Here is a 15,658-nt window from a genome sequence, read left to right as displayed (position 1 = left end):
TCCAGTGAACGGGTGCAGGAAAGGCTGAAATGGCCGAGGGGTAGCCCTTAAGAGTGCCCAGAGCAGAGCCCTGCTGGGCCAAAGAAAGAAGGAACAAGAGAACCTCAGAAAGAGGGGCAGAAAGAGGATCCACAGCCTTTGCTGTGCACCATGCCACAAATTTGTTTCATCTACAGCTGTATACCGTCTTAGTGGATGGACGCCTGGTTGCCAAGGTAACATCACAGACTTCAGGAGGCAGGTCAAACGACGTCAACTGCCGCCACAAAATCTCCATGCAAGGAGGTGGAGGCTGGACAGGTTTGGGTGGAGGATCGTCCCCTGCTGCTTCGACAGAAGATCCTCCCATAGAGGCAGTCTGATCGGAGGATCGATGGCCATGTGTAGCAGCTCGGGATACCAGACTTCGTGCCCAATCCGGAGTCACAAGAATGACTTGGGCCCGGTCGTGCCTGATCTTCTTCAGCACTCTGGGCAGAAGTGGTATAGGCAGAAAGGCGTATAGAAAACCGCAACTCCAATTGCGACGAAAAACGTCGCCTAGCGAGTGCCGCCTTGGAGATTTCAACGCACAGAAATACTGACACTGCACATTCTCTTCAGTGGTGAATAGATCTAACCAAGGCTCTCCTCATTGCTGAATGAGTCCTTGCGCCACCTGCAAGTGAAGACGCCATTCATGATCCATCATGCACCTGCGGTTGAGTTTGTCCGCCCTGGCGTTCAGGGAACCTGCCAGGTGTTAAACCACCAGGGATATGCCTGGATGTTCCAGCCATGTCTAGAGACGGAGAGCCTCTTGACATAGGGTCCACGACCCCACCCCGCCCTGTTTGTTGCAGTACCACATGGCAGTACTCTTGCCCGGACAGAGGAAAGGAATGCTTTTAGTGTAAGACGGATCGCCCGAAGCTCCAGAAGGTTGATGTGAAGCTCGGACTCCATTGGAGACCAGAGGCCTCTGATCGCCGCCTCCCCCATGTGACCGCCCCATCCCAGAAGTGATGCATCAGTCACCACTGTGAACTCTGGTTGGGGAAGGGAGAGGGACCTGCAGTCGACCCAATCCTGGAATGTTAGCCACCACTGCAATTGGTGTGCAGTGCCCTCCGAGATCTGGATGCAATTGGACAGGTTCCCCTGATGTTGAGCCCACTGGAACATGCAGGAGGCCATCAGGCCCTGTAGCCCGAGGTTCATCCTGACCGAAACCCGGATAGAGGCAGAAATATCGAAATCATAGCCCGAATATCCCGGACTCGCTGTTTGGGGGGATAAACCCGAAACTGCATCATGTCCAGAACCGCTCCGATGAAGAGGAGCTTCTGAGAGGGAGTCAGGTGCGTCTTCGGCACATTGATGGAGAACCCTAGCATATGCAGGAGGTCGTCCATATTTTGGAGGTGGAAGACGACAGCCTGGGGCGAGCACCGCCTTCAACAGCCAGTCGTCGAGATAGGGGGAAGACTGGAACCCGTGATCTGTGCAGATGAGCTGTGACCACCGCCATCACTTTCATGAACTCCCAAGGAGCACCGTAAACTGAAAGTGCTCGTGGCCTACCGTGAACTGCAGGTAACGCCGGTGGGCCGGCAGGATGGGGATGTGAAAATAAGCGTTCTGCGAGTCCAACACTACCATCCAGTCTCTAGGGTCGAGGGCTGACAGGACCTGAGCTAGCATCAACATTTTGAACTTCTCCTTCCGGAGGAAGTGGTTGACGTACCTGAGATCCAAGAAAGGACGCAGGCCTTTGTCCTTCTTGGGCACCAGAAAGTAGTGGGAATAGCAACCACAACATACTTCTGGGGCAGGAATTCGCTCAATGGCTCTCTTGGCCAAGAGTGCCGACACTCCCTGTTGGAGAAGGGCCAGATGATCCTCCGACATGCGATGGTACTGAGGTGGCATGGATGGAGGGGTAGTCTCAAAGGGGAGGGAGTAGCCTCTTCGGACTATTTGCAAAACCCACTTGTCCGACGTGATGGTGACCAGTGGGGGAGATGATGGCGAATCCTGCCGCCCACTGGCGATTGGTGGCTCTGAAAGGTCGGACTAGGAGTGTTTGGAGGCTGCTGCAGAGGGAGCTGTGGTGGACTGGCACGCCCGCTGGCCCCCAGAACCACGGCGGTGGTTGCCACGTCCCTGGCCGTGCAGGGGCTGAATAGCTTGTGCTGGCCTGTGACTCTGGGCGGGACGTGGCGGGGCACCCCTTCCGTAGCCATTAAAGGGGCAAAAAGCAGACTGCGCAGGGTGGGTGGTGGAGAGGCCCAAGACCTGGCAGTAGCCCAAGAGTCCTCAAAGCGCTCCAGCATGTTGTCTGCCTTGTTGCCGACTATGCGATGGCCAACAAAAGGCATGTCCATAAGAGTGGATTGTACATCCCCTGAAAAACCAGTCGACGTCAGCCAGACGTAGCGTTGAAGGGCTTCCGACGTGGAAATCGTCCTGCCTAGTGAGTCAGCGATATCGAACCCACAGTGGATGGTAAACTTTGCTGCGTCTCTCCCTTCAGCAACTGCATGGGAGAGAACAGCCCGGGCGACCTCCAGGCACTGGGACAGCACTTGCGCACCGTATCCCACACGGACTGGCTGTAATGGCCCAACAGACATGCGGTGTTTATCGACCGCAGTCCCAAGCTGGAGGAAGAAAACATCTTCTTCCCAAGATGGTCCAGCTTTTTGCATTCCCTATCAGGTGGTGCAAGCTCTCAGGGGTGGGGTGTTGGGAAAGGAAAGTGGGGTCACTCGGGACCGGGTGGTGGAGTCGGGCAATCATCCTATCCACAGGATATCCTGTGTTGGGCCTGGACCAGGTGCCCAAAAGGATGTCAGTGAGGGCTTCATTAAATGGTAGCAAGGGCTCCGAAGAGCTCGCTGCTGGTTGAAGCACTTCTGTCAGGAGGTTAGGTTTGACTGCCACCGTAGTTAGCTCGAGGTTGAGAAACTCAGCCGGCCTACGCAACACCATGGCGTAAGACGCTCCTTCCTCCGTAGCCACGGTAGGAGGAGACAACATGCTAAGGTCTGGTGAGGTATCCAAACCACTGGCTTCCCCCAGTTCCTCTCTCCAGTCCGGTTCGTAATGCAACTGGCCAGTTACCGGGTCTCCAGACCCCTCCCAGACCTCCTCACCCTCCTCTGGTTGCCAATCTTGTCTAAAAGAGCCAGCGTAGAACAAGGGCACAAAAGTACCCATCAGTGCCGGATCCGGTGTCTATCTCGAGGTGGAGGCCGAGGTTGACACCGGCTGGGGACACAATTGGTGTCAGCTGCGGATGTGGTGCCGGTAGAATCGGCGGCGGGGGAGGTGTAATCAAGTTGACCGGCGCCGATTCGGATCCAGGCCTGGATCCAAAGGGACCCTGCGGTGCCAGGGCCTGAGCCACCGGCGTTGAAGGCCCAGGGCCCCCAGACGAGTCCGCGGGCCCGAAGGCAAGCCAGCAGAGTCAGGCTGCCTCAAAGATGGCATGCATCGCTTCGTAAAATTGGCGAAGCTGGGCAGGGGTCGCTTCGGGTCCCAGGAAGGGAGGGAAACTGAGTCGACCATTCAGGCTCTGCAAGCGGAGCCACGGGAGGGGCACCACCTGCATCCCTCGTCGCGCTGGCCAACCGACGGGGAGAAGTCAAAGAGCGACAATGCTTCTTCGACTTACCTGAGGAGTGGCTCAGGTGACTTGGAAGAAGACTGGTAGTGGTTCCTCCTCGACCTCCCACACGACCGGAACCTCGAACGGCACGGAGCAGACAGCCGGGCCTCGAGAAGCTTTCGGGACCGCTCCCGCAAAGACTTCTGATTCATGGTCCGGCCGTCGGAGCATGACTTGGGGTTGTGGTCGTGCTCCAGGCAAAACAGGCACATGCGGTGCAGATCCGTCACCGACATCAGTCAGCTACAGGAGCCGCAAGCCATGAAACCGGGCATCCCCGACATGCACCAGGAGTCGAAGACTAAAAAACGAGGGACTGCTCTCACCGGATCTGCGCTGCCTGGCGTGGAAAAAGAAAGAACTGACGTCAGTGCACGAGGGCGGCATCAAAGTAGCTACCGCAACGTCATTCCAGCGACCACAACGCCAACGACGAACGTGCAGCCGACCGAAGCCACCTTTCGATGTGCAGGGGTACTGCAGACGAAAAGTTCTCCAGATCCAGTCTGATGCCTGGGGGTACTTCTAAGGTAAGGAATCTATAATTAACTGTTTCTTTCAGATAGTAAATATAGGACACAGTTGCAGACAATAATGTACCTTACACAGACATTGTTCAAGTTAGTGGTCAAGATGCAAACATTAATATGGTAGTATCTGGTAAAGGATACCAGTGTACAGCCTTAAATGAACAGTCTTTAATGTATAGCTGTGCGCCTGGGCGTGGAGTAATTTCAAAGTATTCAAAATTTACTGATGCGCAGCCGTGCACATCGATGTATCGCCACAAGTTCCAGGAAAAAAGCTGTGTGCATCAGTGTTTAACAGCTCACAGATGCACAGCGGTGCGCATCCCCCATATAGCATTAATATCACAAGCTGTGCGCATCGGCGTTATGAACACAATGCGCTCAATTCAAAATGGTGCCTTCATGCACGACACGTAGCATGCAGTGCATCATACAGGGTGACGCTTTATCTACCACGGCTGATGAGAAATCGTCACTTCTTAGCCTCGCATCTGGGAATAACTCGCGTCTCCTTGCTGCTCTAAGAGACCTCAAATTAGATGTGCCTGACTCCTGGGCTTACTAACAGACACGGTCCATAGGGCAGTACGTTGAAATTCAAATAACGCCAACCAAAGCCAAGTTGTGGTAAGTCCAAGCCATCTAAAATTAAGGACCACAAACTAACTTATTTCAGACTCTGCAAAGTCTGCTCCTGAAGCATATAAACACTTCTTGCACAGAAATATTCATAAAAGAACTTAATTGTAATAAAGTAACTACTGTTGCTGGGTTCATAATATCCTGAAGAAGATGGTACCACTCCTGTGCCGGCAATAGTAGCAATAAGTATCTCTTCTTGCAAGTGTTATATTTAAAGAAATCAGGTCTATATGGTGAATAAAAAGAAGTTTATTTGGATTCTGCACAGTACCTGCCTGAAAGCTAGCCAGCATAAATTCCTCAACACATTTTTCTTTCCATAGATGGCTAGAAAGGAAAATAATTAGAAAAATGGTGGGCATTTTAGTACACGGAATGAAGAGGTGGTGTTGTGTCTGATACAAGGCATTTTGCAGGCTGATTTTTATTTTTTCAATAAATGTTTCAGATCAGCTATTGCACAAACGGAAATGTCATAAAGTAGGAATGTTATGAAGCTTAAGAATACCAATGTATGTTAAAAATATTTTTATGAAAGCGGTTCCACAATGATTTACAACACAAAAGAAATGCCTTAACAGCCGCACACAAACAGCATTTAAAACATCATTCTGTAAACTTTGTAAACAATTACTTTCATATGTATATTTAAGTGCACTGCCAAACCCGAAAAAGAGGAACAGCAACGTAGGGTACACTTACCTATTTGGGTGCTCCTTGTGCTGAACATCTAGATATTTCAATGTGGCGATAAAAGACTGTGCCTGGAAACCCCTGGCAGTACCGGCCACAACAGGTGTATGACATATTGCACTGTCTGTGCCAATGGTGGCGACGTTACTTCTTAATGGTGTTCCCACATGTCCGGCCTTGTCAACTGCCTTTGCCACGCAGCGCACATTGAACCGTCGACTGAAGTAAATGCTGTCCAAAACCTTGATAAAATTAAGTAGACATATATAAGGCACTTTATATACGTTCGATGATTCTGGTGAAAAGACACACCAAGTATATGTTTGTCACAACTGTGAATTGATTTAACACTCTTACAGTTTTTTGCTACTCATTTTGCTTTGACCTGTTGAAATACGCGTGGCATATACATTACACAATATCTATCCCACTTTGCTAATTTTCTCACACCCTCTATTCACTACAACAACCTACCACTTTAAAAGCCTGCTTTTGCAGTGGGGCAACGTAAAATCGGTCTAAAAATATTGCATTCCACATCCACTGGTAGTATCGCCAGTCTTCTCAAACATTTCCCAGGTGGGCAACCTGCCACCACTGGAGACTTGTCCAGCTCCAACACTAACTCCAAGTTTCACAATTAACTCCTTCAGAAGCTTCAGCAGAGTAGCTGGTCGTTTCAGTGCACCATCATGTCTGTAGTCATAACATCCACGAGACAGCGCCCGGAAAATGAGCTGGACTGTCCATGGAAAAGTAGTATGATTTCCTTAACATGGTTGGAAGCAATTCCAGTATTACAGGATACAAGATCTGCAGATATTGATAAAATACCCTACTTTGGGAGTACATTTCTAGCAAAAACATTTGGAGGTGGACATTTCACCAGCAATGGCAGGTACTGAAGGAATTTCCACAAGAGATTGTCTCCCCTAAGTGTTTTTCCCTTTTTTAAATGCCACTACTTTGGTTGAGAAATTTGCATTGCCATTATGGTACCTCTAGATGTGGTTTGTTTTCTTCTATTGCCTCGGTGAAGATAGGAAGTCTGCCACATTTGAAGGAAACCCCCAAACAAACCCCATATAAGCCCTCAAATGTCTTTGTATGATTATGGTCTACCAACCACTTTCAAAGAAGATTTTTTAGGTATATGAATTCTGCTCTAAAGAGCCATTTTACATACCAAGGCTATTCCTATTGGTTACTGATTTTACGTCTCCCTTTCCCTAGGTTTGATGGGAAAGGTAGTTTTACTGTGATGTTTAAAATGGTTGCTGTAAAAATAAGCTTAGAAAGAAAGGCATAATCTTCCCCTCCGAGTTCTTAATGAAATTGAAACTTTCTGTTACAAAAGCTAGGACATTTTTCATTCTTGATTAAACATATGTTCAATCTTGGGGCGGTCTACTTTAATTAGCATTTTTTATTCAAGATAAACACTTACATATTTAGCCACATGTTCGCCTAACCATGCAAGAATTTTCCAGCAAGCAAGGCCTCAAGACTACACTAGTAACCAATGTGCACTATATAATGCCAAGCAACAAGAACTTCAACAATGTCATAGTCATCAAGAACATCACTCAGGGTTTTGGTATCACATTCTTGAAGTCTGCAACACTGCATTATTCAAAACTACTATACTTTTGCAACACATATTGTATAAAGTTTTGATCAGAGACCACTAAGAAGAGAGCTATCCTCCACACAGGGAAATATCTGAATAAGACTTTTGGTGTTCGAATTGCCCGTTACATTCCAAATTCCATAATGGCCCTCACAGCCACAGAACATCTGGGTACATTTGGGAGGACTGAGCACCCAACTCCTCAAAATGACACATGACATTATAATTCTCAATGTGTAGAGATCATGATGGAGAACAGAGAATTTGCAAACAAATGAGTTTTAATGAAAAATGCAGTGACATCCAAGAAATGCAACTATATTCTATATAAACGATCTTTGCGGACTCTCTTTTCAATGGACAATTTTCTCCTTGGTATCCTCAAATTTTAGTGGTGTTGAGACCCACTGAATAAAGAAATAAATGTTAACCACGGGCAAAGATACTTTACACAGGCATTGGCAAAGCTAATAGGTCTTGCCTTTAGACTGATTGCCTTATGTGATGCTGTAAAGCATCCGCAAGATGCTGAGCAGCACAGCCACAGAAAAAAACTAAAAAGATGTGTTGCCACAGAGGCTGCATTTATTTTATAATCTGGGATGGACTGCTAAAAAAAAAACAAAGAAGAAAAAAAAAACATGAAATAAAAGTGTGAATGTCTTTCTTGTTAAGGCAGAGGATCAATAGCAACTAGCTGCCTGTTTCTCACATCCCCAAAAACCTAAGTAAATTACATATTGCTTTAAAAACAAAGTAAGACAGCAGGGGTGTGTGGCAACTGAAGTTGGTGCGAGGGTGTAGGTAGGGAAAAAAGCTAAATGCCGTGGCTTGATTTTCTTTAAAACATTTCAGGGTGGAGGTCGCCTTTTTGCCTAACAGATAGGAGGTTTGAGGATATGAGGTGTATTTTATGGTGTGGCTGTGCCACCTCACGGTGTAATACACTTACCAACCACTTTAGAACTCTAAGGTTTCGTCTGCCAAACCCTTAGCTTAACCCTAGGTAGCTGTGGCACTGAGCAGCAAATCAACACGACACACAAGAAGTCAGACATCAATTTATAAAAGTAGAAAATATTTTTATAAGAATTTTGTCACAAGAACAAACATGATCCACGTGGATTCCAGAGATGTATGCTTTACACGCAATAATAAATCAAAGCAATTTCACTCTACCGCAAACAAGTCTTGGCAAGGTGAAAGACATTGACACTTAGAAACTTATTCAAAGAAAACTTAGGTAAGTGTCAATGCAGTTGGGCAGAAGTACATGGAGTGAATAACTCCAGCAGGGAGCTAGTCAAGGGGATCAGCAAGGTCCTTGGAAGCAATTGCCTCCACATAAGAAGCAGTCCTCCAGGTGTTTCAGTCACTTTATCTGGGTTGAAATGGACTCCTATGGAGTAAGCCTGATGCTGTGGATGCAACGCCGTCGACTGGGGTCTTCCTGGAGGGATTGCTCGGTCCACGAAGATGGTAAGGGGGTCCTGGTTGCAGGGCCGACATCTCACGAAGTCATCTCTGGTCGTAGTCTAGTCACCAATGGACTATCAGTTGCCAGATCGCGTCACAGGCCAATCCTACTTGGGTCAATAAATTGACTTCCAAGGGTCTCGGAAACTCTCCGACAGCACCCCATTAGAACTTAGGTGCAACTGTACGTGTTGGTCTATGGGGCTGCACGGCAGCAGTGGTGGTGGTAGAGGCTTGAAGACTTTAGGCTAACAAATTGTCCCAGCAGGCTTCTTCAGCTGTTGTGTCCATTTCCTGCAAACATGAGGCCAGTCAGCTGGCCCTTGGAGTACTCTTGGCTTCACTGAACTCTGGAGACAGCTTCCCCTTGAGCAGGACACAGCAGGCACAGCCTGTCTCTCCGCTAGCCACCAGATGCAGTCTTCAATGATGCAGCCTTTCTTTGCTGGTCCTTCGGTGCAGCAGAGCAGTTCTTCTTCGGTCCTTCTTCTGAGTCGGTCGAGATGTGAGTTTTGGGTGTCAGATTTATCTTCAGAAAATTGCCTCAGGATAGAATGTGGTTGGTAGCCAAGCGCTACCAACAAGCAGGAGAGCGGGGCTTGACAGTAGGTTCTATGCAGGGACCGGAACTTTGATAAATGTGTGACTACAAGACCTCCCTCTCATGCCCCCGTGAGAGCATATGCCCCACTTAAAATTGGGATATTTCCCTCATGACATTGCGGCAAGTATATGCATTTCTGTCATTCTCTCACATGCAAATTGCATGCACACGTTATTCACGTCTTCGGGGGAGTGACTTAATTTCTACCTCACATAGGCCGATAGGTAAGGGCTGAAACATGTTGGTGTGCTAGGGTCATAGGACTATTACATCCTTTAGCCCTATATACAATTTTTTAACCTTCCCTCTCACTCCACGAATAAAGGATACCTTCGGAGTGGGTGAGGAATTGTATCTTTAAAGTTACGCCCCCATACACCCATTCTTCATAAATGCTCCCTGGAATATGGCCCATCCCGTCCTTTAGGAGTTGGGGTGAACCCGATGATGAAGCATGTCACTACTAGAGTGAGTGAGGGTTGTATAAAAAAAGGGTCACTTTCCCTTCCCACCCACAATAGAGGGTGTGTTGCCACCCGGCGTACTGACTACCCCCCATTTCTTCTCTGTTTCCAAAGGAGCCATCCTGGTTCCAGAGGGGATACTTTTGTGTTTTTGAGTACAAGTCAGGGAGGACGCATCCCTTCAATAATCTTCATTGAGGACCTCTCTACTTTCCTAGGGTTCCCACTCAGGCTCCCTAACCTTGTGTAAAAGTATCCCAGGTGGAACCAGTCTGCCCACAGCCAACATAACGAAACCCCTCTCTCGACACTCAGAGCTACTTAGCCCACATCCAGAAGTGTGGCTACCAAGGGGCTACACACCCCTCGAAAAACCTGTTTGACAACTGGCTTGTCCCTTCCTGTTCTCAGTGCCAGCTTGTCTGCCTAAACAATAGAGCACCCCTCTCCTAAGTGTTATCCATTTGCCATTTAAAGGCAGCTTCTCCTTTGAAGCTCACCTTTTCGGCTAACACCCGTCCGGCTTCCTGCAGGAGGGAGGTAACACCTCTCTCCCATGGCGGCTTGTATAGTGTCCTTTTCTGGGAATTGTTAGCACGTCTTCAAAGGAGGGCAGAAAGCTATCTGCAGGACAAGCCCATTGTAGATCAGGAAACTTTAGGCAACTAAAGTGGCAATTTCTTAATTGGATTCACTGCACTGAATCTTTAGATACCAAACAGCAACAACCTAAGTAGTCCTATTCAGAAGTTAGCAGGGCCGGTTGAGCCAGCCTGTAACCCTGTACTTGTCAATAGGGCTACTAGCTTTGGGGGGTGGCTTGACGCCGATGTAGACGGGAACAGGCTCCGGAGCTCCGGTCTTAGAATCCCAAATTTGGCAATATCCTGACCCCCAGCCCCTCTTCAAAGTAGAGAAATCGATTTCTGAAGCACCCTGGATCACCTTGCATGGGGAACCAAAGAATCGAGACTGCCCGCATGAAGACCCTGAGGAGAGTGGTGGACAAAATGGGGGACGCAGCACGGATCTGGCGCTGAAAGAAGTGTCGAGTGAGCGGTGAAGGTACGGGCGCCTAATGAGAAAACACCCGGTGCAATAGGGATTGAGAGCTGATCTCAGCGGGGAGCGGTGAGTGTTCCTATGAAGGCATGGAGACAGCCGCATCGCAGGGCGGAGGGGAGAAACGGCAGAAGAAGTCGCCGCAGAGGCAGCGGGCAGTAGAAGACGCGTTGAGAGCGCACTGACGAAGAGGGCACACACCCAACAGGAGCTCCACTGGGAAAGCAGCCCGGGCAGTACAAAACCTGTCTGGGTGGTCTGCCCAGCACAACGGCATGTGTATTGAACTGCCGTGACATTCTATGAGACAGAGGGCAGGTAATAACGAAGAGTGGGGGCCTTGAAGACAGAGATCGGAGCGCAGCGTTTGGGAATATACGCGGAGCCTGGCAAGCTCAAGAAGGGGGCAGGTCAAGGTTTGCAGGCTTGAGTAGGGGAGCTGAACAACGCAAGGAGGTGTAGAGCTGGAGGGCCAACACCCAGCGAGCGCGAGGGTGCCAGGCCCTTGCACAAGGCCTGTGCACATCACCTGGGGCTATAATTAGAGACCAGCACACCCCAAGAGCAGACGTATTGAAGGGTGCGAACCGGAGAGGAGTGGGCTTGAGAGCTGGAAGGTCCATAGATCTGGAGGCCCTACCATCAGGGGAGGATCTACTGAGTGTAGGTCCGACAGCAGAGTGAGAGTCAATGCTGGGAGAGAATGGATATAACAAGAAGTACCCCGGGGCAATGTCGGGGAGCTACGCAAGGCTGCAGCAGTTTATATCATTCTACGAGGACAGGGAGTAATACAAGAGAACAAGCATTAAAAATGCAATAGGGCTCGCCTTTTATTAAGTTGAAGCCATTTGCTTTGCTATATAATACCATTAGCAAAGCAAATGGCTTTAACTTAATCAAAGGCGAGACCTATTGCATTTCTAATGCTCGTTTTCTCCTTCTGTCCCCTTCGCTGCCCCCGTGATTCTGTGCCTTTTTTTCTCCTGTCCCCTTCGTTGCCCCCGTTATTCTGTGCCTTTTTCTCCTCCTGTCCCCTGCGCTGCCAGACAACTGTAGAGAGAGGCATCGACTCATGTTACAAAGTCCAATATTGTACCAAAATGGAGATTTAATTCATAACGTTCTGCATTTATAATGGACTATTTCAAACCATAGAGTGGCATCTTGGTATAGGAATAGCAGGTCGTTTTGGGATTTATGGCTGCTCAAACTCATTTAAATATTTTTATCACGGTTCCGGTTACATGGAAGCCTCTGAAATGGATGCATTATTTACATTGACGCTGTTCCTGGCTTTTCACAAGCCATGCACGAAGGCATGTTTCCATTCCGTTTGTCGACACTTGTTGAGCATGCTATTGGTGCAATGCTGCTTCGGCTATAAAAGGTGCGCTTAGAATACTTGTTTTCTAATCATTTGTTTTTAACAGTTACCAGATAGCATCAGCACCATTCTTTCTGTGGCTGATAAGAAAGATTTGCAACCAGTTGGCTTCACGTCACGAAGGACGCTGTTCCGCAGATACTGGCTTTCATTTAACAACCAAATGCATTCTGGGAGTTGCAGTCCTAGTTACCACCAGTCGTTTCCATTGAACTACCACAGCTGAAAAGAATAATTATAGAAGAAAAAAGTCATCCGATAACCTTCCTCCCTGTGACGAGGAACAGAAAATCTGTCGTAATTTCCTGCACCGAATCGCTGACGAATCTTTGCAACTCACAAGTCACTGACCCGCAGCAAATTAACTGTCAGCTTTCTAACCTTAACAAAGCTTGTGTGTGGCCTCTGCATCCGCCGCGATAAAAATGCGGTTCGGTGCCTGCGTTTCATTCTGTGGTAAGAAAGGCTGTGTGAGGCGCGCTCACCAACACCCCTCAAACAGTTCCGCAAAGTTTCTGAAATTATATGGCAATCTTTTTTAAGCACACTTAGCACAGCGCCAGCACTCAAGGGGCTGGGCGGGGCCTCCTCAGTGTGGATGGACCCACCCTAAAGCTGCAAGCTGCATGATAAGATGGCGCTTCAGAGCGGATGTACAGACAGGGCAGTGGCACAGCCAACAGGGACTGGGAGAGGTTCCTCTTTAGCCTGCACGCTGCATGACATACATACAATGGGGGAGTTTCAAAGACATGACTTTTCATGATGAACAGGGGAGAGTCTAACGTTTGCCCGGGCTGCCCGGTCCATCTTACCTCAACGAGACGTTTATTAAAAATATATAAATATTTATTTTATGTTGTTTCTTGCAGGTAAATGTGTTAAACTTTAATCGGATGTCTTTTGTGAAACACACTAAAAATGTATAACAAGCAGTACGAAAAGTCTTTCTTTTAATCGTTGCTATTATGAACAAGCAACGCCAACCTGGGACCAAAGCGAGGGTCAGGGGGACAAAGAGACGCTTGTAGGCATGGAGGAGTGCGGGGAGAAGCGGGAGGGGAAGATTGTAAACCCATGAAGCAAAATACCCTTTCAAAAATGTGTGAGTGTATAGAGGGGGCATGAGATGTATGAAGAGGGGACTCTGGGATTAGAGGTTTGGGTGAGACTAGCAGAGAAACCTGGGAGCGGAGTAGTAATTCCTGAAAGAAGGAGCACGCGACACCCTTGGAGTTAGGGATACTAACCGAAGAGACCTTAGCTGGTAGGGTATGATTCTAAAGTGCTTGAGACCACGGGCGGGGAGGGTAGAGCTGGGCCAGGTTATAAGTGTGCCATGGGCAACATCAGAGAGGCAGAGTGGAAAACTGTCAAAGGGCATTAGGAGAGGCCACATAAGGTTCAGTGTGGGAGATCATGTGGGAAGTGAGGCCACGGGTCGCGGTTGATAGGTGGGACAGACATGAGGAACGTGAAAAGTATACGAGCTCAGGGGTGAGATTACACTGGAATGTGCACCTCCCCGCTTCCTGGAGACACAGCTGACCAGGATGACTAGCAGTGTGCGGGATACTGCAGCTCTCCCTGCCGCGCTGCCTTTACAGCAGGTGTCTGCGGGGCTTTGATACGAGCGTGGGCTCCGGGGAGGTGGCCTGCGGCGCTGGGGTCTCCCGGGCTTTCTTCTCGCCATTGTACAGTAACCCGGCTTCAGACCTGCGCGCTCATGTTTCCGATTCCTGTGAAGTTCTATGTACTACAGGGCGTGCCTCGGAGTGCTTCAAAGGGGCGCCGTCCCACAAAGGAGACAAGAGACGAGCCACCCCCTCCGCTGCCTGCTAGGCAACCTGCGAGGCTGGGCCAATCCCAGCGCGGCGATGTCGGAGCTTTATGAAGCTCCAGGCGGTGATCTCTTGTCTTTATGGGGCCATGTGTTTTAAACACATGGCCCCATAAAGATAAGAAAAGGCTTTACTACAAACGTAAAGCAAGCGAGCCAGTCCAACTGGGACGGCTCTAAAAGAGAAAAGTGTACGTCACGAGACGCTCTTTTACAATGGCTGGCCACTATTTAGCATAAACGGTGACGCCAGCCAATGGAAAAGAGGGGCGGGGCTTAAAGCCCACTAGAGAAATCTCTTCAAATCATTAAATCTCACCAGCAAGACTGCACATGTCTGCGCAGTCTTATGCCAGGCGAGACCTAAAAAAGACCCCTGGAAAGTACCTGAGGGCGCCATAACTATCAGAGAAGCCACAGGCATTGACTGGGGTACCAGAAGACCACTGATTAAGGTGAGGGCGACCAGCCGCGCACAAGGTGAAGGGAGAGGACCGGACCCTGGACGTCTGAAGGGGTAAGGCCAGGCAGGACCAAGAAGAAGGTGGTCCGCTATGCGGTCAACAGAGTATCATTCCCGTTACTGCGAGGAGGCCCAATTGAAGCGGCATGCAGAAACAAGTACCAGAAAAGATATAGAGGCCCACGGACAGAGGGGTGAAGTGGAAGATCAACATGGGGAAAATACCAAAGCAGGGACATGGAGCCATGGCCGCAGGAGGCAGGAGCACCCAAACGGATGAAGAAGACGACACTCTAGATACAGGGAGGGATGCAGCGCTTGCGCAGCCCACTCTGGCGGATATTATGGAGGCCATCAGGGCATCTTCTGAAGCTCTTGAAATGAAAATGGCCGCCATCGGTACTGACCTCAGGCCTCTTAAAAGATGACCACCGCAAACTAGCAGAGTTACTGGTGCTGAAAAAACGCTCGCAGGCATCCCAGCGAAGATAACAGACCTGAAGAAATCTCTCAGGGTCGTAGAGGAGTAAGTAAAGATCCTGGAGGCATGGGCAGAAGACAGCGAAAGGAGATCGAGCAGAAATAATTTGAGCATCGTGGGTGTACCCGAGGAGGAGGAAGGAGACTATGTAGTGCACTTTCTAGTAGAGTGGCTCAAAAGGGAAGTGGCTCCGGAGGGACTATCACCGTTCTATGCGATAGGAAGGGTGCACAGAGTGCCGGCATGGGCGCCTAGGCCGGGAGCTCCCCCTCGGTCAATAATAGCCCTTCTGCTTCATTTCAGAGATAGGGACCATATTCTCAAGCAGGCCCTGCAGAAAATTGATCTACAGATCGGGAACAGCAAAGTGATGGTGTTCCCAGATTTCACTAGGAAAGTCCAGAGGCAATGAACCACGTTCGTGGCGGTGAAAAGAAAGTTGAGACAACTGGAGCTCCCTTATGCAATGCTGTTCCCCGCTAGGCTCCGAGTGGTTGGCTCGAAGGGAGACCAACTCTTCCAGATGCCGCAGGAAGCTTGGGAATAGCTGGACTCTGGCCTGGGACAAGGATCAAGAGGGAGCTCACCAAGGTAGTCGACGGAGAGGAAAGGAGCGATTCGAGGTACGATGAGGGCACCGACTACAACAGAAGTTCAGTAGGAAAGGTGCAAAGCCCTTAAAGCAGTGGTAGAGCTCAGCCAAGCAGGAACCAGCCCTAGCTCCTCACGGAATG

At 49.2% G+C, this 15,658-nt stretch overlaps 1 protein-coding gene across 2 annotated transcripts in view; it reads right to left on the bottom strand.

The window, feature by feature from the left end:
• The window catches only part of FRAS1 (Fraser extracellular matrix complex subunit 1), a 1,553,355-nt gene that overhangs the window by 741,573 nt on the left and 796,124 nt on the right, over positions 1-15,658 (bottom strand). For both annotated transcript variants that reach the window (XM_085640947.1, XM_085640945.1), the window contains exon 17: positions 5,527-5,759. In XM_085640947.1, coding sequence (XP_085497073.1) covers positions 5,527-5,759 — 233 coding nt within the window. The remainder of the gene's footprint in view (positions 1-5,526; positions 5,760-15,658) is intronic.

This window comes from Triturus cristatus, chromosome 2_2 (assembly GCF_964204655.1).
Source record: "Triturus cristatus chromosome 2_2, aTriCri1.1, whole genome shotgun sequence".
Lineage (NCBI taxonomy): Eukaryota > Metazoa > Chordata > Amphibia > Caudata > Salamandridae > Triturus > Triturus cristatus.
The sequence above is the reverse complement of the archived record's forward strand: the minus strand, read 5'-3'. Positions and strand labels throughout refer to the sequence as shown.